General features: G+C 63.5%; 2 protein-coding genes across 9 annotated transcripts in view; both read right to left on the reverse strand.

Annotated features, from left to right (window-relative positions):
- Positions 1-240: 240 nt before the first annotated feature.
- NXPH4 (neurexophilin 4) lies at positions 241-15,601 on the reverse strand. Its single transcript, XM_049818704.1, has 2 exons — positions 15,459-15,601; positions 241-1,913 (listed from the first exon to the last, which is right to left on the reverse strand). Exons 1-2 carry the CDS (start codon positions 15,504-15,506, stop codon positions 1,146-1,148), a joined length of 816 nt encoding a protein of 271 aa, XP_049674661.1. The 5' UTR covers positions 15,507-15,601; the 3' UTR covers positions 241-1,145.
- A 3,135-nt stretch (positions 15,602-18,736) lies between these two features.
- The window catches only part of LRP1 (LDL receptor related protein 1), a 91,314-nt gene continuing 83,146 nt past the window's right edge, over positions 18,737-26,904 (reverse strand). For 7 of the 8 annotated variants that reach the window (XM_049818374.1, XM_049818372.1, XM_049818370.1 and 4 more), the window contains 18 exons: positions 26,331-26,453; positions 25,918-26,061; positions 25,688-25,822; positions 25,313-25,432; positions 24,720-24,991; positions 24,450-24,628; positions 24,055-24,161; positions 23,671-23,787; positions 23,117-23,293; positions 22,589-22,729; positions 22,339-22,512; positions 22,085-22,246; positions 21,650-21,824; positions 21,186-21,290; positions 20,929-20,993; positions 20,569-20,656; positions 20,248-20,392; positions 18,737-19,879 (listed from right to left, as the gene is read on the reverse strand). In XM_049818374.1, the coding sequence (XP_049674331.1) occupies positions 19,739-19,879; positions 20,248-20,392; positions 20,569-20,656; positions 20,929-20,993; positions 21,186-21,290; positions 21,650-21,824; positions 22,085-22,246; positions 22,339-22,512; positions 22,589-22,729; positions 23,117-23,293; positions 23,671-23,787; positions 24,055-24,161; positions 24,450-24,628; positions 24,720-24,991; positions 25,313-25,432; positions 25,688-25,822; positions 25,918-26,061; positions 26,331-26,453 (2,570 nt within the window). In that variant the 3' untranslated portion in view covers positions 18,737-19,738. Of the gene's footprint in view, positions 19,880-20,247; positions 20,393-20,568; positions 20,657-20,928; positions 20,994-21,185; positions 21,291-21,649; positions 21,825-22,084; positions 22,247-22,338; positions 22,513-22,588; positions 22,730-23,116; positions 23,294-23,670; positions 23,788-24,054; positions 24,162-24,449; positions 24,629-24,719; positions 24,992-25,312; positions 25,433-25,687; positions 25,823-25,917; positions 26,062-26,330; positions 26,454-26,904 lie in introns of those variants that run through there. The other variant, XR_007508276.1, reaches the window with a different exon arrangement.

Here is a 26,904-nt window from a genome sequence, read left to right on the forward strand (position 1 = left end):
AAACTGGCGGTCCAGCCCACCCCGGCCGGGGACACCGCGATCCCGACGCTGTTCGCACCCCATCCCTCCTTCCTCTTCCCCCCGCGACCCGACCCCTGCCCCGTCCGTCCCCTCCCCCCCTTGGTGTCTCCCCCTCCCTCCATCCCGGGGGCAGCGGGAGGACGGTGGGCTCCGCCGTGGGGGTATGGGATCAGCACACTCCACCGCTTTTCCGTTTTTTTTTTTGTTTGGTTTTTTTTTTTCAATGTTTTTATTTTCCACTTTTTTTCCATTTTAGTTTTCTTAAAAAAATATGAAGAAGTCCCTGCCCAGAGCCAGGGTGAGGGCAGCCCCCAGCGAGGGCCCTGCCGGCTCGGGGACGGGGACCCCCAGGTCCCTGCCCCTGGCGTGGCACTTCTTCACGGCATGGTGGCGGGTGGCAGCCGGGCGGCTGCAAATCTGGGAGAGGGGTGGCGAATCTGGGCAGGGTCCTCCCCAGCGGGAGTGGGGAGGGGGGGACTCCATGGGGGACGAGCAGCTCGGTTTGGTGCCCCAACGCTGCCGCAGCCTGGGAGGGGGCAATGGGGGGGGAAGGCTCCAAAATACCTGGACGGGTGCCCTCGCACACACGCAGACTGGTGTGCACACACGTGTCCACACGCACATACATGTACGTCTTCCACAGCTGCAGAAAGACAAAAGCCCCCCCACTCCCACCCCCAGCCTACGGGGTGAAGCCTGAGCTCTCCCCAGTACCCTGACCCGCCAGGACCTGGCAAACCCTTCCCTGCTACATGCGCGCCTGCGCTCGCCCCGAAGGTGACACGTGCCCAGCTGATGCCATCGCATAGGGCCGTACCCCCTGACTCACCCACACACTCCCAGAGACCCCAGCCCATCCCCCGGCCTGGGGTGGGGGGCCGGGCTGTGCACCCGCTGCAGGGATGGGAGCGCGGTGGGCGGTGGGGCCGGGGCCCCCTGCAGTGGCTGTGCCCTGGGCCGGCTGTCCCTGGCCCCACTCCCGTGCCCCAGGGAGGTGCTGTAGTGATGAAGGGGGGGGCCGGTGTGGGGGTGATGGGGGGCACCATGCAGCCGGGATGGGGTGCAGGAGCCCCTGGCCCCCATCTGCCTCCAGCTCCCGTGCCCGCCACCCCTTTCTGTGGCCGTCAGCCGAAGTAGGGGTTGTCATGCTGGAAGTTGTAGTCAGGGCAGACCTTCTGGACCAGCTTGTAGTCGATGCTGAGGAAGGAGATGAAGATGCAGATGACCTTGAAGGGCTTGGCGCAGAGCCAGGCAGCATGGCTCTGCGTGTGCTCAGTGAAGCACACCTTGGAGGGGTCGTACAGGCAGGGCTTGTTCTTCCGCGCCCGGTTGGTCTTCTCGTATTCCACATGGCAGTTGAGGGCCTTGGCCGGGCGGCCCTCGGGCAGGGTGCTCTGCTGGGGGGGTGGGCGGGGGAGCGGCGGGGGGGCTGGCACCAGCACCTCAAAGCCCACTGCCTTGGAGGGGGGCACGATGCTGACTGAGACATTGCCCAGGCTGGAGGAGTTGTGGCGGAAGTAGACGCTGAAGGTTCCATTGATGTGGTCAACGATCTTCCCTGTCACCAGCAGGCTGAACTTCAGCGTCTTGATATTGAAGTAGAAGTCACCCCAGCCGAAGATCTTCTTGGTGCGGCCGGACTTGAGCGAGGGCTTGCGCCGGGCGCGGGGACTTGGCAGGTCCCCAGCGGTGTGGTTCTTCTGCCAGTCCCAGGGGCTCCGCGCAGCACCTGAGGGTGTCCCCGTACCCCGGGGGGGCTCAGCTGGAATCAGCCGCCCAGGGTCAAGCACGGGGGCCTTCAGGGTGCCGTAGGGGACATCCTTGAGGAGGCCGGAGGTGCCCAGCTCCAGGTACCCCAGGGTCTTGGCAATGTGGCTCCCAGCACACACCGTCTGGAGGAAAGAGGGCAGAGACTGCACAAGCTGTGCCTGCCACCCCCTCGCTCATCCTTCTGCCTGCTGTCCCTCACTTATCCTCCTGCCCGCTGCCCCTGGCTCATCCTCCTGCCTGTCCCCATGTGCCCTACTATGTCTGTGTACCCCTCCTGCACCCCTGCATCCCTTCTGTGGCCATGCACCTCTGGCACCACAGCCGTGCCCCCAGCTGTGCATGGCTGCACTCTGCCCATGCCACCCCCCCATCCCGGCTTGGCCCCGCACAGGCCTGTCGCAGACACACCCCAGAAGCCAGGGCTGCTGCTCCAGCATTGTCCATGTCCCTGTGACAGGAAGAAGCAGGATGCTGGACAATTCATGACTGCCTGCCCCACCACAGCTGAGGCCCATTAAAATGCAGAGGGGTGGTGGGCAGCAGTATGTACAGAGCTGGGGAGGCATCAGAGCCCCATGCTGCTTGCCAGGGAAGCCTAATTGCATTACCCAGTGCCTCTGATCTGCAGCTGAAATTACAGAGACCCCCGCCAGGCTGCACGGCAGCCGCTCCGCCCTCCAGGATAATTGCACCGGGCGGACATGGCTGAAGAGTAGGGTGCATTGTGTGCGGGGGGGGGGCACACAAGGAATGAGAGGGGACCCCTTGCTGTGCTGGAAACAGGGGGCCCTATGGTCACTTTGTGAATTCTTGTGAGGGAGGGAATTTGCAGCAAAAGCAGAAAAGATGGGCAGCAGAGAGGAGGAAAATGCCAGACAGCTGCAAGGTCCCTGCATCGGCACAGAGACACCTCATCATCCAACACAGAGCCAGGAGACCTTGGCAAGGGCTCTCACAGGGTGAGGAGAGGCAGCTCCTCTTCCGGTGGGGTAAATCGAGACAGAGAGCTGCGATGGAGACCAGCTACCTGGTCTCTCCCACCTTGCGGGGCCATGGTTAGGTTAAGGAGGCACTGATGGGCACTGGCACACCAGGATCCTCTGGAGATGCAGCCAGCACTGGGGTGTCACACACCAGCTCCCAGCCACATCAGTCGAGAAAGGGACCCCGCCAGGCGCCAGGTGGGATGAGACCACAGTGTCCCCTTCCTGAGGTTCCCCACGGCCATTGCTCTGCCTGTCCAGCTGCTGGGACCGACATCGTGTGGCTCGGCAGCAGTGAGCAGAGCCAGCTGGCACCTCTTCAGCCCTGGGACCCAGTCTCTGACGTGTCCCATGTCCCTCGCCTGCCCCCCTGCTTCCCCATCCCTCAGCCCGGCTGCTCCTGGCTCTGCACCCCCGTGCCCCTGCCTGCCCTGCCAGCTGCTCCCGGCGCGCAGGATGCTGCTCCGTCAGCCCTGGCCTCGTCAATCACTGTCGCCCGTGAGCTGGCAGGTGCTCGGGCTGCTCTGGCAGTTTTTGCTCTGGACGACCTGTTTCCCGAGGGGGACGCGGGGAGGGGGGGAGCGGGGAAGGAGGGCGGCGAGCAGAGGCACCAGCTGGATTGGGCGGAGGGGGCTGTGCTCCCATAGGAAACTGAGGCCCTTGTTTCCCCCTCAGAGCGCAGTGCGCTCTTCCCACGACCCCCATCAGAGAGGGGTGAGCCCCCCGGACCCCCTCCTCTGTGGCCCGGCAGGTCTGTGTGTGGGGACTGGTCTCTGCTGGGCACCCACCAGGGATGGAGCCGCTCCACGGAGGGCTGCCGTGGCCACAGGTCCCCACGCTTGCCCCGTTGCTCTCCGGCTGCCTAGCTGGAGTCTCCGGCCAGGCTGCGCACTGCTGTCTCTGGGATCTATTGCCTTATCCCCCTAATGCTGCGTGTGCCGGGCTGAGCCTGTAAATCTGCTCTGGCATGTGCTTGCTCTCGCCTGTGCCGCACCAGCGGAGGAGGCAGCCCAGGCTGCTGCTGCCGGCACCGGCCATTCTGCCCCGGGGCTCTGCCTCTGCCCGGGGAACTGGCCGGGCTGCCTGGGCCCTGGCCCATCTGCAGGGGAGAAGGATTTGTGGGGTCTCAGCCCAGCTTGGGGAGGGGGGACACAGGGGGCTGTGCAGTGCGAAGCTGCGGCTGAGCATCCCCGCAGCCCCCCGCTCCGGTCTGGCCGTCCCCCGGCTCCCTCCCCAATCTCTCTTTGAGCGCGGCTGCTGCCTTCGCCCTTATCTATATTTCAACGCAGCTTCAAAGCCGGGTGCCTTCACCAGCCAGAGAGAGAGGGAGCGAGCGCGGCAGGACCGTGAGATGGAGAGATAAATGGGGGAGGGGGAGAAGGGCAGCCCCTCAGCACCCCCCCTCCGGCCAGGAGAGTGGCGCTTTGTGGCAGGGGGGAGGTGGTGGTCCCGGAGAGACCCGCTGCTCCCCCTCCGCCCCAGCTATGCTCCATCGTTAATCCCACTCCTACATATTCATCAGCCCAGGAGCCCCCCTTGTCCCACTGTGGGGAGGCAGTGGGCCTCCCTCGCCAGAAGATGAGCAAGGGGCTCTGGTAATCCCGCAGCTGGAAGGGGATCCCCCAAAACGTGCCCGCACCCACGGAGAGGGGACAGGGAGCAGCATGGAGACTGCAGCCCACGGGGGAACACACACATGTGAGCACATGCTGCCCAAGCCCCCACCAGCCCAGTAAAGATTTCTGGAGGTTTCTCAGCTCTGTGCTGGCTTTCCATCTCAGCTAGGGCTGAAAGCCAGGACGAGTGGTTGCCCCCAGCAGTGCTACATGAGCCACCACGGCCCTCCTCCCTCTGCCTGAGTTTCCCTTTCCAGTTCACCCCCTGCCCCACGATCCCTTGCTAGTGGTGAGGGGGATGCAGTGGAGATGGGGATGTGATGGGAACAGGGCTGTGATGGGAAACTGATGAAGACAGAGATGCAGTAGGGACAGCGAAGTGACAGGGGCAGGCACTGGAGAGGGGACGCAGTTGGAAACAGTGGGGATGGGCATGTACTGGGGAAGGAGGTGCTGACGCCAGCTCCCTGCATTACTGAGGGCTGCGGGTCCCCAAGCAGGGCTTGTGCAGGAGGATGGGGCAGGATGAGGCCAGGGGCTGTGGGCACAGACTGGGCATGGTCATGGGCAGGACAGTGCAGGGCACTCCTGGGGGAAAGAGGCCCCTATCCCTGCGGGGAGAGAGGTGCCCCCCAGCCCCTCAGGGAGAGGGGCCACGCTAGCAGCCTCCCCCCCACCCCCAGGTCCCTCCCCAGGAGCTGCTGGGGGAGCGGGGGATGAAAGGGAATTGCAGAGCAGGGCAGCGACTGCCGATGCAGCCAGGGCTATCGATTGCGGCACAAGCGCAGTCCGAGGCTGTGGGCAGCACAGGGGCGTGGGGGAGACCCTTGCTACCCGCAGCCCCTGGTGCAGCCCCAGGAGGATGGCTTTCTCTGGTCGGTTGGGGGTCTCAGAGCCTGTGGGCAAGAGCTGTGGCAGAACGGGGCCACAGCAAGCCTCTTCCACGACAGCACTGAGGGGAGCCAAGGTCACCCCCCTGCACCCTGCCACCGCTGTCGGCATTCAGGGCAGGTCTCACCCACACCTCGCGTTAAATATTAATGTTTCTGCTTGTGAGTGGTTGGGGTGCAGCATGAACACACTTGCACGTGAATCTCTCGGACAGGCTTCACAGGCACACATGGGAGTCCCAGTGCCTCCTGGCCCTGCATGGGTGCGTGCAGAGCCCCTTCCCTCCCTGGCTGCACCAGGATCTGTCTGTCCCCTGTGCCAGAGGAGGGCCATGCCTGGCTCCACTGCGTACTGGGCTCTGGCTGCGATGCACCATTCATGTGTGTTTGTCTGGTACGCTTGTTTTTTGCTGTTACACATGCATGCGTTGCTGCATCTACACATTACCCCAAGATGATACGGTTTTTGCTGCTCTCAAGCCCCTTGCGCACTTTTCTGTGCGTGTGTGGGGCTGTGCAGGGCTGCCATGCATCTCCAGGCACCCGTGTGTCACTCCGTGTGTGCACAAGCAGCGAGGCAAGGATGCAGGAAGGGCTGGGAGTGGCTGCGGAGGGACTGGGAAGGCTCTCGGTGCCGGCATCAATTTGGCTTGTCAGGACCAGCAGTGATGGCCACTCACATCCCATTTGCTGGCAGGGCCAAGTGCCGTCAGCTGCTCCCCCGAGACCCACGGTCACCTTGGTGGAGGGGAGCGGATCTGTGTGGGGAGGGGCAGGGTGGACTGGCTGCCCCAGTATGGGCTATGATGAGCTCCCAGCACCCCGAGAACAGGGCCATGACTGATACGGTACCATCTCAAGGCAAAACAGCCCCCGCCTGCGCCAGGAGTGGAGCACCCACGACAACCCTTACCAAAGACCCTGTCCCTACAGCCAGCCTGTCCCCTGCATCCAGCTTGGAGCTGTTCCCCCGCCTTGGTGGGGGGTCAGTGGCAGAGCAGGTGTCGATCTGCTGATGGGGGTCTCCAGCTCTCCCCATGGGCGCAGGGTCAAGCTGGTCTCTCCCCTGTCACCCCGCTGCCTTCGTTAGTGCAAAGAGATTAATTGGAGGTGGTGAGCGACAATCCCCGCGGGCCCACTCCCCCCGGTGCAGCGCAGCCCCGGGCGGTGTGGCATTTCCAAAGGTTAGCAGCAAACAAGGTGCCTCTGACAGCTCCCATTTATCTCGCTGGCGCCGCGCGGGTGCTAATGCGGTGGCAGGGTGACGTGGTGCAGCGGTGGGCTCTGCTGGGCTGCAGGGAGGGACCCAAGCACGCGCCTGAGCGTGCCGAGGCGTGCAATGCACGTCTGAATAACTGCATGTGGGAGAGCGCACACAGTGAGCTCTGAGTGTGCGTGCTCCCGTGTCCATGTGCGAGCATGCGCACCCGCAGGTGCCAGCAGGTGTGCACCAAGATCACCCGGTGCCCGCCCAGCCCAGTGTGCACCTGCCACAAGCGTGCAGGTGAATGCAATAAATGCCTGCTGTTGCTTGTGTACACACATGCCACTCTGCATGCAGCTGATTGTGCACGAATGCCTTCACACGTCCTGCATGCTCCTGCGAGAACATCTGTGTGCATATATGCAAGGTTACACACACACACATGAAGTGAGATGGCTCTGCATGTGTGCCTTTGCAGGGGAGCCTCTGCCCCTCAGTGTTTGTGCACCCTGGGATGAATGCATTCCTGCGCCTCTGCCCCAGTAGATGCTGAGGGTACGGCCATGCCTCTGCTTGTGCCTGTGCTTCTGCCCCGCTGGCTGCAAGCCTGCTGCTCTGTGTTGGCAAGCGCAGATGGGGCTGGTGAGTGGCAGGCTGCTAATGAAAGTCCCTGTGAGGCAAACCTGCCGTGATGACTCCTTGGTGCCAGGGCAACGAATTAACCTGCTGTTGGGCACACCTGGGCTGGGTCCAGGGTACTGGTGGGGCTCGGAGAAGCCCAGGGACCGCAGACCAGAAGCTCAAGGAGAGACCCAGGCTGGCTGCCCATCCCTGCCTGGGGAGGCCGTGACCGAGGATGCTGCTCCTCCAGCGGCAAGGACTCAAGGGCGAAAGGACAGGGCTGCAGGGCAGGTGAGGGGGGCCCGGGGATGGCAGTGGTGAGCAGCCCAGCAGGGGTTATGGGGGAGAGCTGCTGGCGGTCAGGCAGGCGTGGGGTGTCACGGGCAGGGGGTGCAGGACTGTCTTGGGAGGAAGGGCAGAGCCCCCCATCTCAGCCTCACAAGGGCAAGAGGAGAAACCCAGCTGGCTGTCCCCAGCAGCCACCCCTGTGTCCCACCGACTCCCAGCTCAAAGATGCTTGAAAGCCTATTCCCAGCCAGCAGCTCCAGGGCCAGGGCACCATGTGGGAAGCTGGCTCTGCTTGGTGCCCCCCGCCACCCTTGCTGGCACGGCCAGCACCAGCCCTGCCATGCACCCCACATCTGTGTAGGCAGCGGCTTGCCCCACAGCCAGACCCTGCACTGCCCACGTACAGCCCATCCCCTCCTCAACTTTTAGCCCCCCACTCCTGCCCACACCTGCTCCTGGCCAGGAGCCCCCACCTAGCTGCAGGCGAAAGGGCATTGTGCTCCGGGGGATACTGAACCTGCCCCAGTCCCAGGCACTGAGGGGTCAAGCAGCTGACAAACAGGGACAAGTAGGGATGCACTCGTGCACGGCCACCCTGCCACACACGCACACAGAGTCGCGGTGACGGCCGGACAAATCCTGCCCTGGAGGTGAGCTCAGCATGACCACCCAAAGGCCTCCTCGGTCTTTCCTCTGCCTCTCCTGTGCTGCTGCCGCAACCGCCAGCAGTTTGCAGACATCCAAACACAGCACGGCGGGCAGGTGGCTGCAGAACGCCCAGCACCAGGATGGGCAAACCCAGCACCAGCACATCCTCGGTGGGGCAGAGCCCAGACAGCTCACCAAAACCAAATCCACCATTGGGTCATTAAGGTGCCACAGGGCTGCTGGTGCTGCTGGACCCACGGGAACTGTGCTGGAGTCCTGCTCCCGGTGACACCCCTGCCCGAAGTGACGCTCACAGAAGCACTGGTGTCGCCTCATGCGGGAGCACGACCTGCACAGGGGCCAGGAGAAATCAGCTTCCCACAGGCACGTTTGCCTTCACCCCCTAAACAGACACCTCGCTCCTCGCAGATGGAAAAAATATGCAAATGCTGCGGCTTTATTAACGCGCTCGGCACGCGCTGGCTAATAAATATTTCATAGCCCGAGTAGGACTTTTTTTCCTCCTTCTTCTTTCTTTCGTTTTGGTTCCTTTTCCCTGTCACTCGTTTCCTGCCTTTTCTTTTCTCAGCCGTTGTTTTATTTATTTATTACTTTTAAGGGCTTCATGGTGAGACAGGAGCTGGTAGGTGGCTGGGGGGGAGCAGGGAAAAATGTACATCCCCAGTCTCTTCCCCCACGGGTGAAAAAGAAAAGTGCTGTTAAGAGCAAAGGAAAAAATATAATAGAAGGGAGGAGACAGCACCAGGCAAAGGATTCAGGGCTTGTGTGACTCATTGGACTCAAGGAAGAAAAGAGAATGAATGAGAAAATGAGGAGATAAACGGAGCGGGAAGGGGGAGAGGGGCGTGCAGGAGGCTGTGCACAAGCCAGCGGCGAGGGGGCACGGGGGCGGCGGGAGAGACAGGGATGCGCGGGCTGATGGGCTCAGAGGAAATTGAATCCTGCTCGCCCAGGCAGCAACGACCCCCAGAGCCAGCTGGACCCCATCCTGCCCAAAACACCGGGCTTGGGTCGGCCGGTGGGACCTGGTACCATGCAGGGATGGGTCGGAAGGGGCTGGGGGTCACTGGGGAGAGGGGCTGCTCCCCGGCCAGTGCAGTGCTGCATGCCCAGTGCAAGCCATGCTCCCCTCCCGCACAGTGCCAGGGCCGTGGCTTCCTCGGCTGAGCCCCCTCGCGCTCAGGAGCAGGCAAGAGCGTGCAGATGTGGGCAGCTCAAATGGATGGTGTGTGGGGAAATGGAGGCAGAGCTGGCAGGGGCTAGTCCCAGGTCACTCCTGCATCCTCGGCAGCCAGGGATGTCCAGACAGGATGCCTGCATTCCCCCTCCTTGGCCCTTGCAGCTCTGCCTCAGTTTCCCCACAGTAGAGCAGGCTGTGGGACACCCTCTACCTCTCCAGAGCTGCCCCAGCTTTTCGACATGCAAGACCTTTCGGGGGGGGGGGGGGGGGGGGGGGTGTTGCAGAGAGGTGGCAGCTCCCCCTGAGCCCCTCCCCAAACCAGAGGGACCTCAGGCCCTCAGGGATGCAGCCCCTACCTTCTGCCCAGCTGCCTCTTCTCCGCCCCCCCCCAGCCCACCCCCACCCCCTCGCCTCACCATTTCACTTTATTATTGCAATAAATGTAGCCATAAAAGTGGCAGGTATCGGCGTGCGAGGAGATCGCTTCTCCTGAGCTATGGAAATGTAATTTCGAGTGTGCCCGGGAAATTTTATAAGATCGTATCAGGCGGGATCATAAATTGCATTTCCAGCACCCCCTCCCCCCCCTGCACCACACGCCCCCCCCCCCCCCCCCCCCCCCCCCATGAGACAGGGCTGGTACGAAGGTCACCACGGAGAGGGGCAAACGCGGGGCTGTCCCCTCAGTGGGGACACTGTCCCTGTGCCCCCCCAAGCACTGCGTTGCCCCTGCTGCCACCTTCTCCCCCCTGGCACATTCCCAGGGCCAGCTGGGATTTATTCCCCCCGGGAGGAGAAGGAAGGGAGGAGCAGTGGCAGCGACACGGCTGTCCCCCACATGCCCCCTGACAGCAGAGGCTGATTAAAACTCTCCAAGGGACCCAGAGGACCCTCAGGGGCACCGCTGGGACTGCAGCTCCTCTCAGGCTGCGCTGTCCCAGGGTCACAAGGACTGTGCCCCACCACAGCCGGGCACCGGCTCCCACCAGAAGCAGGGGACGATGGGTCCCTGCAGCCCACCACCCTCTGGGAGCCCCCTCGCAGCCCCCGGGGGCCGGATTTGGCCCTGGTTTGCAAGCACCACCCTGTCCAGGCTCCCAGTCCCAAGCAGGCAGCAGGACAAGCAGTGTAAAGCGTTGATCTGCTCGCTGAAGACAGGGGCTCTGCTGCCCAGTGCTGGGGAGACAGGAGGAGGAATGAGAGGGTCTTTGCCCACCAGGACACCCACCGAGGCCAGCCCAGGTGCTGGGACAGCCACGGGGGTTGGACAGGGTCTGTGCCAACAGCGGCACTGGGCCGAGCAACCTGCCCTGCCCCGGGTGTACGGCGGTCAGCCCCTGTCTGAGCAACAGAGTCTGATGGGGATTTATTTGGGGAAGGGAAAATTAATCCCACCGCGAGCGCAGGGCCCTGCAGGCTCTTTGCAGCTGATCATTTCTGCAGGCTGGGTGCTCATTTCCACAATGACTTTCCTTTTGCAACAGCGATCAGGAAAAAAGGCGGGGAGGGGGGAACACGGGCACAGGGACGTGATTATTTCTTTAGTAGCAATCCAAGCGGCTGGAGAGGAAGCTTCATCTTTCCTGGGCCATTTACCTTCAGCGCCTGAGCGCGAAGGCTGAGCCAAGCAGCTCTTCAGAGATGCTGGAGCTTGGCCAGGGCAGGCGGGGGGTGGGAGGCTTCAGCTGCCGGGGTCTCAGCACGGCATCGCCCCACTGTTGGGCCACCGGCTGCTGGGACTTTGGCTCCCCGGGAGGAGGAGCTGTGGATACAGGGAGGGGGGGGCAAAAGTCATTAATCTGGGAGTGTTAATTGGCACGGGTGTGATTAGCAGTGGGGCTGACTGGCACTCAGTTTAGGGCTGCTGTCGCAGAGAGAAGCGCCCGGTTTTCTGGCCGCCTCACTGTCCCAGCTAGGGCCACCCCCTCTGAGCCCCCCACCAGTGCCCGGCAGAAAACTGGCAATTAAAAACAAGGGGGAGGGGTGTGCGGGGAAGCAATAAAGCAGGCCCCAGATTTCAGCCAGAACAACACAGTGGAAGAGCAGGACTGGGTCTGGCCGGGGGGCACCCCTGGGTGCCCCCCCTACCCAGCCCCTGCTCCCCCCCTTCAGTGGGAGGCTGAGCTGTGCCACGCTCCAGGCTTCAGCCTTATTGAATCTCCCAGCTCAGGGTGCAAAGGGCACCACAGGGAAGAGTTATTAAAAAAAAGGGAAATGAGTCGCTTGGAAACCTTCTTTCGGAATAACAGTGTGTGTTTGTTTGGCGATAGATTAGCTCAGCCATGCTGAGCACACAGCACCCGCCGCAACGACGGTCAGCTCAGGAGATCTGCAGGAATCGGGAAGGGGGGAGATGCATGGAGCTGCTCCCCTGGTCCTGGCAGGTGCCATCTGGGCACCGTCCTGCCGGGGCTGGTCCCTGCAGCTCTGTGCTCGAGGGACCCCTGGCCAGATGGGGGCTTGCAGGGCTGCACTGCCACCCAAACCCCATTTACCCTCCCCTGGCCTCAAATGGGGTAGAAGGCTCTGAGCCATGAAATGGTAAAATTCTCCCCATTAATGGGAGCTGGGGGGGGGGGGGGGTGGGGTGTGAATAGGGGTGTCCTTGCACCAAAAGAGCTGGCAGCATCTGCTTAAGAGCAAAGCCATCTGTCAGCCAACAACCCAATAGATGTGTGACAGCTCTTGGGTGACAGCAAGGAAAAGGGAATGAAGCGGGGTGAGTTTCCTGGAGGCTGGCGTCCCACGCCACCAGCCTCCTGCTGGCACGGCCACCGGCACTGCAAGGCAGGATTTTCCTGGAAAGGGTTAATCCAGGAAGGAAAACCTGCCAGCAACACTCCAGGTGCTTCGCAGACACCCAATATCTCACCTTCCCACCCGCCAGGAAGGAGGGAAACTGAGGCATGGTGCCGGGGAAGCATGTTCCTCCAAAGGCACAGGCAGGCAGCAGGGCCGGAGCAAGGGTGAGGAAAGACACCCGATGTCCCAGCTCCAGCCCCATACCCCGCTCTCCCCCCAGGCAGCCTGTCTGCACCCTGCTCCCACCTGCCTGCCCCAGGGCCAGTGGCATGCTGCCGCCCTCCACCACTGGCTCTTGTTCAGCACCTGGTGAGGATCAGGCCGTCACCTGGGCATCGGGGACCACAGGGCTAAGGCAAGCATCCGCCTCCTGGGAAGGCCAGGAGGCTGCTGGCCAGGAATTCCCTTCGTCTCTGCAAAATTACAGCTGCCCCTTTGAGCCCAAGGACGGCTGTAGGAAGTGCCCAGGAGTTAACACCCAGTCTGCCCCACCGTGGGTCTCTCCTGTTGCTCTCAGGTGCACCTGGGGGGGCTGGACGGGACCCAAACCAGAAGGAAGCCAGGCCAGCCCTACTCTGAGGGACCCCCAAGATTTAATGCTCAATGCACAGAAAAAAGCTAATGAATAAACATAAACCAGCAGCCAGAGGAAGGCTGAGGCAGGGAGATGACCTGCGGGGATCACTGGGCAGCATCTCTCCCGCCTGCCCAAGCGCTGCCATCCTGGGCTCAGGTGCAGGAAAGGAGATGGCGAATCCCAGGTAGCTGCAGCCATGAAGGGTGGGGGGCTGGGGGGGAGGTGATCTGCACACACACAGCAGAGACAGGCACCTGCTGGGCTGGGAGAGCTTGTCCAGCCCAGCAGGGAGACTCACGCTCAAACACACGCACACAGAGACCCCCCCAGCAGCGACAACCAGCAAACACACAGAGTGGCAGGGAGACACCCCGGGGGTCTGTCCTCCCTGCAGCAGGAATGCTTTCACAAACACACCCCCCCAGGGATGAATGCACCCGCAGTATGCCAGGTGCTTGCCCAGGGGAGGCAGCCACATCTGTCTCTTTGCCCAGTGCTCCAACCCCGGCCCCGGCGGGATGAGGCACTGGGGAGCTCAGGTCCAATGCAGCAGCTGGGGGCTGGGAGGAGCTGGCAGGGCCCCCCCCCCCCCATCAGGCTACCTCCTGTCCTCCAAGAGGGGCCGGGAAAGTTTCTCCCCAACAGGCCCAGAGGACTGAGGGGGCAGGAACAACTCCATGCCCCTTCCCTTGCGACCCTGCTGGGTGCATGGCTGTGCAGACCCCAGCCCCTCCTTGCAACCTGTCCCTATGCCAGGAAGCCCACAGACCACTGGCCGGTCCCAGCCCCGCACTGCAGAAGGGCTGGGGCTCACTGCCCCTGCCAGCATCTCCCGGGGTTATTCCCCACACACGCAGCAGGAGGCTTCTGCACCCCCATGCCCACCCATGCCCCAGGATGGGTCTGCTGCCCCCGGTTGTAAGCCCCCACCTCACCACCCCACTGCTGCTGCCTGTTTGGGCAGGGAGGGGGATAGGGGCAGCGCCCTGCTCCTGATTTCATCAAAACAAAACCATTTGTCTTGAAGCAGCTCCAGCACCGACAGATGCTCTGCGTTAGATGGACAAGGGGGGGGGGGGGGGGTCACGCAGAGCCACCCCCACACACAGACACACACGCACACACATCTATACATACAGAGAGGAGTGTGCCAGAGCGAGACAAGTTGCAAGAGCCTTCGCCTGGGGGGTAGGGTTGTGCGGGGTGGGGGGTGGGGGGGTGTCCCTGATGTGCATCCAATTCCCGAGAGGGAATTGACTCGTTTGATTTTATTCATGAAACACAGAAAGTAAAAATGGAGTGTCAGGAAATCAGATCTGCTGGGTGATGAGCCTGGCCGCCCCGGCAGGGCTGGTGGGGGGGGGGCACAAATCCCCCCATTCGTGACCACCACAGATGCTGGTGCCAGATGCAGCTGTAGCCCCCACACCCGGCAGCTCCCGCTGGGGGGGAAAAGCCTCGCTGGGCTCCAAGAGGAGGTGGCAGAGGGGGGACACACAGGGGTGAGTGGCTTTGGGAAGCATTTAGTATCTGGGACGGGAGGACATCATGGGGAGGGCTCTGCAGGTGGGGAGGGTGTCTCTGCATCTGCAGCCTCTTCCTCAACCTCCACAGACAGGCAAAGGGGCAAGAACAGGCAAAGCCTCCTGCCTGGCTCAGCAAGACCAAGCCTGTCCCTGGGGTAAATGCCCAGCGTGCTGACCCCCTGGCTGAGGGTCACCCGGGCGAGATGGGGGGGATGGAGCTAGCAGGGAAATGCTCCCCCTCGGCAGAGGTGAAGGCCACGCCAGTGCTGGAGCTGAGCCCGCACCGAGTCAGGACAGAAATGAGGCATCACCTCTGCAGGTGGTTTCAGTGCTCACTCCCGTGGCAGAGCCGAGGAAACCTCTGTTGCCCCAGATCTGCCCGGGGTGCAGCAGGGCACACCCCCCCCCGCACTCCCCGGCACAGCTGGCCGGTGGCGGCAACTCCCTCTGCCTCCCCTCTGCTGCAGGCCCGTGCCCCCTGCTCCCACCCGCAGGTGCGATGCAGGTGCGGGACAAGTGCACCCCACGGTGCGTGGGGCCCACCCCGCAGAGCCCCCCTCCGGGCAGAGGGCCCGACCCGCCCACGCGCGGCCGCCCCCACACTCACGCGCGGCTCCGTCTCGCGCGGCTGACTGCCCCCCCCCCCCCCCCCCGCACCTGCCAGACGGCGCCTTCCGCGCTCTGCAACGGTGGGGGGGGGAAGGACTGCTCGCAACCGTGGGGTGTACGGGGGCTGCACCGGCGGCGGGACCCCACCGCTGCTGCCTCCGCCCCGCGGACCCCTCCGGCCCCCAACTGCGCCCGATATTCGAGCGCTGTGCCCCGCACCCCCCGCGCAGAGTCCGGGACAGCCCCGAGCCCTCTCCAACTTGGGGCGAGCAGGACACCCCCTCCCCCCCCGCTGTGCAATCCCTGCCTGGTGCCCCCCCGCCATACAACTCTCCCATTCACCTCCCTGCAAACGCCCCCCCCCCGTGATTGCACGACCCCCCCAGTTGTCCGCTATCTCTGTGACTGCCTGAGCCCCCGCGCGATTGCACGACACCCCCCCCCCCGCCCCAGAACTGCACGTCTTCCTAGTAGCCGCACGACCCCCCCCCGCCAGGACTGCACGCCCCCCCCCCCCCGCGAATGGCACGGACCCCCCGAAATTGTACCACCCTCCCAATAATTCCACGACCCCCCCCCGGTAATTGCACGCCCCCCCCCCCCCCCCCAGGAACGGCGCACACCCCCCGGCGGCAGCAGCAACTTTGCCGCCCGCGGGCGGGTGCGGCCGGGGCGCGCCGGGTGCCCCCCCCCCCCCCGTACCTGCAGCAGCAGCCAGGGCCCGAGCAGGGGCAGGCGGCAGCGGAGCATCGCGGGGCTCCGCGGGGCTCCCGGGATGGAGGGAGCGCGGCAGGGCGGGCGGAGGAGGGAGGCGGCGGCGAGGGGAGGCAGGAAGAAAGTTGGAGACTTGCTGGGGCCGGGCGGCGCCTCCGCGGCGCCCCGCCAATCCCGTCCCGCCGCCCCCGCGGGGGGAGCACCGGGCGGCGGGCACCGGGCAGCGGGCGGGGGCGGCGGCTCCGGGGGGGGACTGCCCCGGGGACCCTGCGCCCGGCCCCTGCCCGCACCCCCCGGGGCGCTTCCGGGCCAGCCCTGTGCCCGGGGAGGGGCCGGAGCCGGGGCTGCCCCCCCCTTTCCAGGGAGACCCCAGCACCCCGGGATGCCCTCGGTCCTGCCCCCTCACCCCCCCATCCTGGGAGACCCCAGCAGCCCAGGATGCCCCCGGTTCTGCTCCTGTCCGGGGGGTGATGTGCTAGCACCTGGGGGGGGAGACACAGTCCTGCCCATCTCCATCCTGCCCAGCTGCAGCTGGGGAGGGCAGAGGGTCCCCTGCTGCTGGGGCCCCCCAAGGACTCCAGCACAGAAGCGGGACCATCCTACAGGAGGGTCTTTGGGGGGCAGCCCCCAAGCCCTGTGCACACATCAAGGGTGCCCACAGACGGGCACCCCTGCCTTGCACACCCTGGAGTGTGCGAACACCCCCCATCCGCAGCACACACACTGCATCTCGGGCTGGACGTGCAACCTGCGTCACCTGCATGTACACATGTGTGCGTGCACACGCACACACGTGTGCTCATTCCCTCCAGCCTGGTGCCGGGTCCCTCTCAGAGGGGTCTGCCAGGTGTTCTCACCCCCCCCCCCCGCCCCAGCTCAGCAGGGATCCCTCCCCAACACTATCACTTTATTGTTATTACTATGATTGTTACTGTTATTACTATTATTATCTAGTCGCCTTCCTCGGGAAGCTGCCGGCAGGGGCTTTGGTATCAGCAGGGCTGGGGGCAAGCACAGGATGGGGGGAGCATTGCAGAACTGCGCGTACGTGTGGAGACAGAATGAATAAAAGGTAAAGGAGAAATAAGCAACAGAAAGGGAGAGGGAGAGAAATGAAGGGAAATGGGAGAGAAAGGAAAGGGAAAACAGAGGGCAGTGCCGACGTGGAGCGGGGAGATCCAGGAGTCCTGGCACCGCAGGGCTGTGGGGCCCCAGCCAGCCCCATGCCAGCCCCATACAATCCCCACAGCAGCCCCACCGCAGCCTCGGGCAGCGCTGTGCCTGCCTGTGCGGGCACCCAGCCGCAGCACCGCCTGGGGAAGGGGCACAGGGCACCTGGAGCTCAGGGTCTGCAGCCGGGGCACGGGGGAGCCCTCCCTCCAGGGAAGGTCCCTTCAGCCCGTCTCTTGCTGCTGCTGTGGTGCCAGCACTTCTGGCTGGTGTGAGAGCCCACAGCCCATGCTCCCGCTCTTCCCCTGCTCCCCGCTTCCCACGCTGGCAGGAGCCTCCGGTGCCCCTCTCCCTGCCCAGCTGGGATCCCACAACAATCCCCTCGGGGACCCAAGCACTGGCTCCCCCTCCCACGGCCCATGGGCCCTCCAGACCCGCTACCCCTGGGCGGCCAGTGCCTCTCCTCGTATCACCGGAGCAAACTCCCAGGGGCGTCCCAGTGTCCCCAGTGGTCTCACCAAGGAGCACCAGGGTCCACAAAAGGTCTGGGGGGGCCCTGGGAAGACCCCTCCCACACAATTAGCAGCTTATTGGCCTAAGATCTAGGAGGGCAGAGGCATGGCGAAGGGAAACAAGTGAAGGTTTAAAAAAATAAAAGATTGAAGGAAAAAGGAGAGAAAAAGGGGGGGGGGGGGGGAGAGGGGAAAGGGAGAAAAAAAACCTCTAGAGGAGATATAAGAAACCGATAAGTGAACAAAGAGCCGGTATTGAAATAGATCTGAGAGCCGCGCCGTGCTCAGGCCGCGCCGGATCCCTTTGCAGAGGGGTTTGGGGCTTTTCAAAGGCAGCAGCCGCGTCCTCGGCTCAGCATCCACAGGAGGCCGGGGAGGGGGGGGCTGGTGCCGAGGCGGATGCCGGCAAGGAGGGTGCCGAGGGTTGACCCGCTCTGCTGAGCCGCAGGCCAGGGGTGCCACGGGGTCCCGTCACGGCCCTGGGCTCCTCTCACCCGGCTCTGCTGCCATGGCCCTGCCGCCGTCCGAGGGGTGCGGGTGGTCCCTCCCGAGACCCCCAGCCCTCAGCGGCCCGTGCTGCCTCGGCCATCCCTGCCGGCTGTGGCGCGGTGCCCGAGGCTAGGGGGGACGGGGACAGGACACGGGACCGTGGCTGGGGCGAGGAGCGGCCGGGCAGGGGCACACAAGCGGCCACTGGGGGACGACGACGACGGCACAGACGTCGGGCAAGCGACCCCCGCCCGCCCCAGCCCTCGCTCAGCCGGTGCGAGGACCCAGCGCTGCCCCCCCCCCCCCCCGCCGCGGGATGGGACCCGGCGCCGTGCCTCTGCCCGCCGCGGGGCCGCACGTGGTGGTGGTGGGGCACGCGAAGCACCCGGGGCGGGGGGGGGGGGGGGGGGGGGGGGGCACACGAGGGTGCGCGTGCGGCCCCCCCCCCGCCGTTCTCGAGGGCGGCGGCGCCACCTGGTGGCGGCTTCCGGAACCGCGCGTGCCGCCGGGGCCCGGGGCCGGTGCTCAACGCCCGGGCCTTGGCGGGGGGAGTGTTGTTTCTGCTCCCCCCCCCTCCCACTCCGCCGTAGCGCAGGGGAAGGAACCGGCGGTCGAGGCCGCAGCAGCAGCTCGGTGCCCCCCGGGGGGTGCCGCCAGGAGCGGTCACACGCGTGTGTGCACACACGCATCGCCCCGCGCAGCACATGCAGCGGCACGGGCACTGTGCCCCAGACAGCACCCAGGCAGCCCCCGCTCGGGCTCACGCAAGCACGCAGAGCTCTCCCTTCCGTCCATGCTCCGTGCCCGGGGTCCTGTACGGAAAACACTGTGCCCCCCCCGCTGTGCACACTCAGGGCAACACGATGGAGCAAAAGGCCCCGGTGGGATCCTTCTGCCTTACGCCCCCCCATCTGTGACACCCTTCCTCACCGCTCCCCGGGACAGGACTGGCACCACTGGGCTTTGAGGGCATCAGGGGTGTGAAACCCAGTGACCTGGGGGCCCAGCTGATGTCGGTACCGGGGCTGCCTCCCCCCCAGCCCCGCCACCTGCAGCTTCCCTGGCATGTGCCTTCCCACCAACCAGCAGCCTGTGTTTCAGTTTTTAAAAATTTTATTTATAACAATATCTGTTTTGTTTAGTTGTAAAGTAATCCAGCAAAAATTATTAAAACATTTCCCCCCAATAAAAGGATGGGGTCACCCCCCGCCCTCCCCCCACATGCGTTTATTTATTTCTACTATAAAAGCTAGGTCATTTCCATGTTTTTGTTGTTTTTGTGTTTTTTTTTTCCTGTTAAAAAATGTGCATGTTGGAGAGCGGTCGAGGTGCAGGCGACAAGCCGGAGCGAGGGGCTGTGGGGCTGGGCCTGCCAGGGACGGGGACCCTCTACACCGCAGTGGGGCTGGGAGCAGCAGTGGGGGCTTTTGTCCCTGTCCCTTGTAACAGTCAGGCAGAGCCAAGAACGGCAGGGAGCAAGGGAAGGGGATCAGTGGAGGAAAAGGTGGGGATGGAGGGGAACGGGGGGCTGAGGGAGGTTTGTGGAGGCCAAGCTGCAGGAGAAGGGGGGACCCGGGAACAGCAGATTTGGGGGGGGAAGGAAAAGGGGCCCTCGGTGAGGGGAGCTGCAGGAGCCAGGCGGGGGACGGAGCCGAGAGCTGGGGAGTGTGCGGCCCCCACTCTGCCTCCCTCCTGCCTGCGCCATCGCTGCCTGCGCCCCCACATAGCAGTAACCCCATGTCTCCTGTCAGCCCTGGCTGCGGCGGCCCCACTGAGTTTGTCCTGGCACATCGACTGCGGCACCATCCCTGCTCTGAAACACTGGCTTGTTCCGCGGGTGGGAGGGGGAGGGAGGGGGGGCCCAATGTAAAGAGATTTAAAATAAACCAAAGCCGGATCTGGCAATGAGAGGCACCGAGGCCTGGTACCGGGGAATATACAGGTAATAATACTGCTCACATAGAAAAGTAATAATCCTTCATTTGTACATTTATACAGTGGCTCTTGGCTCCCCCGGCCCCTGCCCGCCTCCTGCAATGGGTGTCTGTGCCAGGCCCGGGTGCTGCGGCCTGGCGGCCCTTCGCCCCCATCCTGCCCCTATGCCAGGGGGTCCGCCAGGTCATCATCTGCGCCCCGCGACAGCAGCTCCCGCTTCTCATCCGTGCTAGCCAGCGAGTTGCGGCTGTTGTGAGCGCCCATGTACAGTGTGGCGTAGACAGGGTTGGTGAAGTTGGTGGGCTGCAGAGAGGGGGGGAGCAGGTGGGAGGGGGCACGGACACCTTCCTCCCCACGAAAGCGGTCCCCAGAGGCATCCCTTGCCCCAGGCTGCCTCAGCCAGAGTCCACACCAGCCACAACCTCCTCCCAGTACAGCACCACTGATGCTGTGGCTGCTGCTGTCCCTCCCCACAGACTCCAACCCCAAAGACTCTGCGACCCCTCAGAGCCCCCCCAGCCCCCCTGCACAGAGAGCAGCCCCAGGGAACCCTGACACTGCCGCAGCGACGTGTCCCCTGCCTCAGCACATGCCCCCTCTGCATCCCCCACTTTGGGCTGGACCCCGTGCAGCTGACAGCCCCTCCATGCCACCGTAGCCCCGCTCCTCACCTTGTCAGGGTCCAGGGCAAAGTCCGCATCCAGCAGCTCCCCCACGTCATCGTCAGGCTCCCCCTCATACATTTTATAGGTGGGGTTCCCAATCTCCACGTTCATGGCACCATTCGTCATCCGCTGGTGCTGGAAGCCCTTGGCGCTGGGGAGGGTATGAGACAAAGGGTCAGTGCCAGCAGCAGAGGGTGCAGCGAACAGGGCCCCCACCTGTGGTCCTGCTTGTTTGTCCTGCACAACTGAGGCTTTCAAGCCCTGCAAGGACAGTTTCTGTCCTGGCTAGGTAATGCTTCTTCCTGGCCCCCAACAGCCCAGACTCACCCTTTAATCCTCCACTTGTACCAGACAAAAGCCACCACGGTGAGGAGGATGAGCAGCAGCAGGATGGGGATGACAATGGAGGCCGTTCCTGCAGGAGGAGAGGTGTGGGTACAGTCAGAGCATGTATAGGCGCTGGTGCCCAGGCACCCCAACCCCCGGGCAGCAGCAGGTCCAGCAGCCTGGGCTGGCCCTGCCTTGCAGGAAAAGACCTGCCCCCTCGCCACCAAAGAAGGGGGTTCAGGAGTTGCACGGGGGCACAGGGCAACCCTGCCTTCACAGGCAAAGATGCGCCTCCAACCCTCCTGGTTTGGCGTTGTGCCCCGCAGTGCCCCCCCCGGGGCAAGACTGCCCCATACATACGGTTGCTCTGCTGCTCGCTGACGATGAAGTCCTCACAACGCATCCCTGTCATCCCCGCTGGACACCTGAGAGTGCAGGGAGAGCACCGGGGTTAGCAGGGGTAGGACAGCATGCGGGGAGGGGTGGGGCACAGACTTGGGGATCGGGGGGAGGGAGGGGGGGCACACAGATCGCGGTCTGTCAGTCACGTGCTCCCTCTGCTTGGGAGGGCAAGTCGCCCGCCCATAGTGCCCCGCCATCCCCCCAGCTCTGCTTACAGGCACTCGGGCAGCTGTGTCTTGTCGCTGATGGAGCAGGTACCACCATGCAGGCAGTAGTTGTCACAGGTCAGGCAGCTGGGTGCTATCTTGCCATCTGGGCAGCTGCAGGGCAGAAAGGATCAGGCATGCATGTACCCCCGGCCTGCCCCGTGCTCCCCCACCCAGGACCTGGGACTCTGCTCGCTAGAGGCTGTTAGCTCATCCCTCCAGCACGGCTCCTGGCTGTGCCACATCGATGGGTGCTGGGACATCAGTGTGGGCTTGGGGGAGAGACATCTCCATTGCCTCCTCTAGGGCCACCAAGATCTCAGATTCCTTAGCTGCCCTCAATTACTGACCCAGCATCTCTCAGCTGTGGCCAATTCCCAACAATCCGGCCACAGGGACACAGGTTTTTTCCTTGGGTCCTTGTGCCCACCATCCCCTCTTCCTCCCTCGAGTTCAATGTCCTTGGCACCTACATGCAAGAGACTTCTCCACTCTGCTTGTTGATGCTGCACTTGCCCTCCTGGCACCTGGAGCATTTGTTGTCCTGGCACTGGGTGCCCTCGAACTGCGGAGGGCAGCGGCACTGCTTGGTGCCGCTGGCCGTCATCTGGCAGATGCCATCATTCTCACAGTAGTCGAAGCACTGCCCTGGAGGGGATGATGGGGTCAGGGTGGGCAGCCCCACACTGGACCCTCAGACCACTTGCAGCCCTGGTCCCCCATGGAGCACCACACCACCCTGGGTCCCCAGAAAGCAACCCCCAAAAGAGGGGGACCTGGGAGTCCAACCTCTCAGGCGCTATCCCCAGAGGTCCCCAAAGAGCATCCCCCAGAAGAGGGGGGACCCAGCAGGCCGACCTCTCAGGTGCTGTCTCCAGCCACCCTTGCCACAGGCAGGCAGCACTCACGGTACTGGCAGCGGTCCCCGATGAAGGTGGGTAAGCAGCGGCAGTTGGGCTGGTTGCCCTGGTTGACGGTGCAGCTGCCATTGTTCAGGCAGTAGTCGGTGCACACTTGTTGGTTGCACCGGGGCCCCGTGAAGCCGGTGGGGCAGCGGCAGGTCGGCATGCCTGAGAACAAGAGCCATTAGCATGTTCCCTATCTGTCCGTCAGTCTGCCCAGGACCAGCCCCGACCCCCAGGCTTGCCCCCAGCAGCCTCACCCGATGGGGAGGCAGCACACGTGCCCCCGTTCTGGCAGTAGTCCCAGCACTGGTCGATCTGGCACTTCTCCCCGTTGTAGCGCGGCTGGCAGCGGCACTTGGCCTGCTTGCGGGCATTGAGGAAGCAGCTCCCACCGTTCAGGCAGACCAGGTCGCAGGTGTCGGTGGTGGGCACTGGGAGGGAGGGATGGAGATGAGCGGGACCGTGCCAGGCAGGACCCCCCTTCTCCTCCTCCTCCAGACCACCTACCAATGGGGGAGACAGTAGGCGAGGGAATGACCACGCAGGTGCCATTGTCCAGGCGCTTGCCATTGGGGCAGGTGCAGACGGGGCCGCTGGGGCTGAGCAGGCAGAGCCACTCACACTTCTTGCGGTCGCAAGGGTTGGTCACTGCCAAGAGGGGAGGGGATGACATGGGGTGAGAATAGCAGGGTGACTCACAGCCCTCCTGGCAAACAACTACTCCTCAACAGCTTTAGGACATCCCCCACGGCCCTACAGCTGCCCAAGCCCCGTGCCCATCCACCGATGCCCTGGGGTTGCGAGCTGACAGCTCTCCATTGCAGCTGGCCTCCCCCAATCCACCCCCCCCCACTAACACCACCTCCTCTGCCTGTCCAGATGGCCCCCACTTTGGGGAGGGAAGCTGAGTCCCCTCTTGCCAGCTCTCCCCTCACCCTCCGACACCCCCCATCAGAGATCTGGCACCTCCCTCCCACCATGGGAGCAGGGCAGGGGTCCTGGGCCCAGCGCAGGGGTCCTGGGCCCAGCACACACCCTCTGGTTGCTTGTACTGGTGGTACAGCACGACATCAGTGGCATGGTTGAGGCCAGATGTCAGGTTGGTGACAGCCTTGTGCCCAAACTTGTGGATCTTGAAGATGCGGTTGTTGATGTAGGTGACGCCGTAGATGTAGTCCTCAAAGATGTCGATGCTGAAAGGATGGCTCAGCCCTGGGGAAGAGAAGAGGGGACATGTGCAGGCAGAGGTGGCACGGCTGGCTGCTCGCTGCCTTGGGCAGGGCCGATTAGGGATTTTGGATGGATTTGAGGCTAGAGCCTCGCACCCTGTACGAGGGGGATGGCGTGAGGGGGACAGCAACGCCAGCAGACTCTGCTCCTGCTGTGGAGCATTAAATGAGGAAAACGCACCCTCACTGCCATCTGCCGAGTATTCCTGGCTCACTGCTGGTGTCTGCCCTGCAGCATGACCCAGGCCAGGGGCCCTGGGGAGTCGGGTTGTGCCAGGACCCCACCCCAGGGATGTTCCCCCCCGCCCCGGCAGGTCCCTCTCCTCCCTGCAGCTCTGGTGGGTCACAGGTGCTGCTCACCCTTCTTGTTGTCGATGGCCACGACGGGGTCGGTGCCGTTGAGCCTGATGCTGCCGATGACAGAGAGCTTGGCATCGGCCCAGTACAGCCGCTCGTTGTGGTAGTCCACGGCCAGGCCTGAGGGGCACACACCCTCCCGGTGAGGTACAGGCCCCCAGCCCACCCCGAGCCCCTCCTGACCAAGCTACCAGCAGAGCAGCTCCCAGCACCCGAGCCCCTCCTGACCAAGCGACCAGCAGAGCAGCTCCCCCGCTGCCCTTACACACTCCTGCCATGGGGCTCAGAGCTCCCAGGCTGAGCGTCCCCGACAGGAGCAGGGTGTACATCCTCCTGTCAGGGCTTTTGACACCCCTTGTGCCCCTCCTGGCACCTGTCTTTGTTCACCTGTTGGCCACTGGATGTTGTCCTGCACCAGGGTCTCACGCAGCGTCCCGTCCATAGCGGCCGTCTCAATCTTTGGGTGATTGCCCCAGTCTGACCAGTACATAGTCCTGCAAAGGACACAGGCAGGTCATTCCCTGCAGGGGAGCAATGAGGGGAAGAGCAGGACAGTCCGATGCCCCATTGGTGGAGAAACCCTTCCGTGTTCTCCCCACAGCGTCCTAGAGTCACTGATGTGACCACAGTGGGCCAGCTGACTCCCAGGCACAGCAACTCGAGCTGACACAGAGAGCGATGCTGGGGTACAGGGAGCTTCCACCGTGGATGGGCTTGTTGGTGAGAGGAATCGGGGCGACGGCTGGGCAGAGGGAAGGGAGAAAAGGGCTCGAGTCTCTCACCCCCTAAGTGGGTCGACTACGATGGCGTGGGGCTCATCGATCATGCCCGAGATCAGCGTCTTGCGATTCTCGCCTTTCATCTGCGCCACCTCAATGACGTCCCGCCCTGAGTCTGTCCAGTAGATGTTCCCAGCAACCCAGTCAATGGCAATTCCCCGCGGCATCTTCAGCCCTGAGATCTGTGAAGGGTAGAAATGCGGGAGAGGTGAGGGCAGAGGACGCTGGCAGACTGGCCTCAGTGCCTCCTGCCGTGCCCCTGACAGAGCTCACGTTCAGGTGGGTGACACCACCGTCGATCTGGCGCCGGTTGCGGTTGGAGGCGGTGGAGGCAGTGGAAGAGGCAGGCAGCTCCCGGTACGAGATCCTGCCCGTGTGCCAGTTGGTCCAGTAGATCTTGTTGCCCTTGACGTAGATGTCCATGGCATCGATGCGCACATTCTCGTCGCCCTGGAAGGCTGGCTCATAGGCTGAGTTGGGGTTGAAGGGGTACATGCTCCGGATCTTGTTGTCATCCGCGATGTAGAGGATTTGGTGCTCAGAGCCTGCAGAGGAGGAGCTGTTGGTGCAGGCTGGGCCAAGAGCTGGGGGTCAGCCCAGGTCTGCGGAGGGGCAGGGAATGGGGTCACTGGGAGCCTGGCACTGCGCTTGGGGCTTGCTCTGCCAGGGAAGGACAGACTGACGGGACTGACAAGAGTCCAGCGCCTGCCCTCAGCAGTGCCAGAAGGAAGGGTGGGCAGAGGTGCGTAGGGAGGAGGAGGAGCAGGGAGGGAAGAGTGGCTAGGTCCTGTGCTAGGTCCTGAGCAGGGAGGAAAGGGTGGCACGGGCATGCACAGGATCTGTGCAGGCCCCCAATCCCTCCTGACCTTCTGCCTTGCACATATTGTCTGTCTTCATGAAGTTCTTGGCGCAGCTGCAGATGTGGGAGCCCTTGGTGTTGTTGCAGAGCTGGGAGCAGGTCCCAAAGCGCAGGCACTCGTTGACATCTGGGTGGCAGGGGATGGGAGTCAGGGGGGGAGACCAGGAGGGTGCCCCCACACACACAGCCAGGGCCAGCCCCTCTCTGCACTACCCAGGGCTCGGAGAACCCGTCTCTCTCCAATCCCCATGTTTGTGCCCCAAGGACACCATTCCCGATACCCCAGCCACTCCACAGGCAGGAAGACACATCTTACTGGCAAAAACCAACCGTAAACCCAACAGCCTGACCCCGAACCCTCTCCGACAGCGGCAGGAAGTACCTTGGCAGGAATTCTTCTCTGGCACTTTCTGGAAGCCTCTGCGGCAAGTGCAGTACGTGGTGGACCGCGACTGAATGCACTGGGCCTCATCTCCACACATGGTGGTGTTGGTCATACAGTCATACGACTTGTGGTCTAGGGTGGGATGTGCTGTCAGCACCTGTGCCTTTGTGGCTTCCCCAGTGTCCCAACCTCAGCCTCCCGCCCCGACACCCCAGCTTCCCACCCACCGTGGGAGCAGGACTCCTCATCAGAGCCATCTCCACAGTCATCAAAGAAGTTGCAGCGGAGGTTGGCGCTGATGCACTTCTTGTTCTCGCACAGAAACTCATTCTTGTCCTGGCTGCAGCTCTTGGGCTTGGCTGTGGGTGACTCTGTGGGAACACAGGCAGCAGCTGTGACGCTCCATGTCCCCAGGCACCCAGCCCCATGGGAGCCTCAGGGTGTGAACAGCAAAGGAAGGGGCCAGGCAGGGACCCAGGACGCCTGCACCCACCTCCCGGTTTTGGGAAGGAGTGGGCAAAGCAAATCCCAACACCTGGGCCAAACCCAGGGCACTGCGAGGACCAGCCTGAGGGCAGCGGTGACCCATTGCCCTGTCCACGCTGGGCGCAGAGTAGTGCCCATGGGCAGCCCCACTCACCGCAGTCCTTCTCATCCGTGTTGTCTCCACAGTTGTCAATGCCGTCGCACTGTCGACCGATCCACAGACATACCCGGTCGTTCTTGCAGCGGAACGGTCTGTTGGGGGGACACTGGAATTTCACTGCACCAGCAAATAGAAACAAACGGTGACGGTGAAAGGAGACGCCATAGCCAGGCTGTCACACTTGTCACGAGCTGCTGCTCAGCCTCTGCCCACGCTCCGGGGAGGCCCGTCCCATGAGGGTGAGAGCGCTCCGGAGACTAAAGCAGAGACTGAAGCAAAATCAATCGCCCGGTTGCTGGCCCAGCTGTGTTGGGGTCAGCCCTCTTCTCACCCAGACTCCTGCCCTCCCAGCCTCCACTCCCCACTGCCAGCCCTATGCCCGCTCAGCACTTCTGCAACTTCACTCTCTCAGCTGGAGCCACCTCCTGCCCCCTCGGCCCCACTGGCTGCCCCAGAGGGGACCCATCTAGAGGGGACATGTGGAGCTGCCAGAGGTACCCACAGCCCCCACGGGTACCTGCAGCGGTGCCCAAGTTCTGGGACTGTCACCCCCACCCAGTATGCGGGT

Source organism: Accipiter gentilis, chromosome 16 (genome assembly GCF_929443795.1).
Source record: "Accipiter gentilis chromosome 16, bAccGen1.1, whole genome shotgun sequence".
Taxonomy (NCBI): Eukaryota; Metazoa; Chordata; class Aves; order Accipitriformes; family Accipitridae; genus Astur; species Astur gentilis.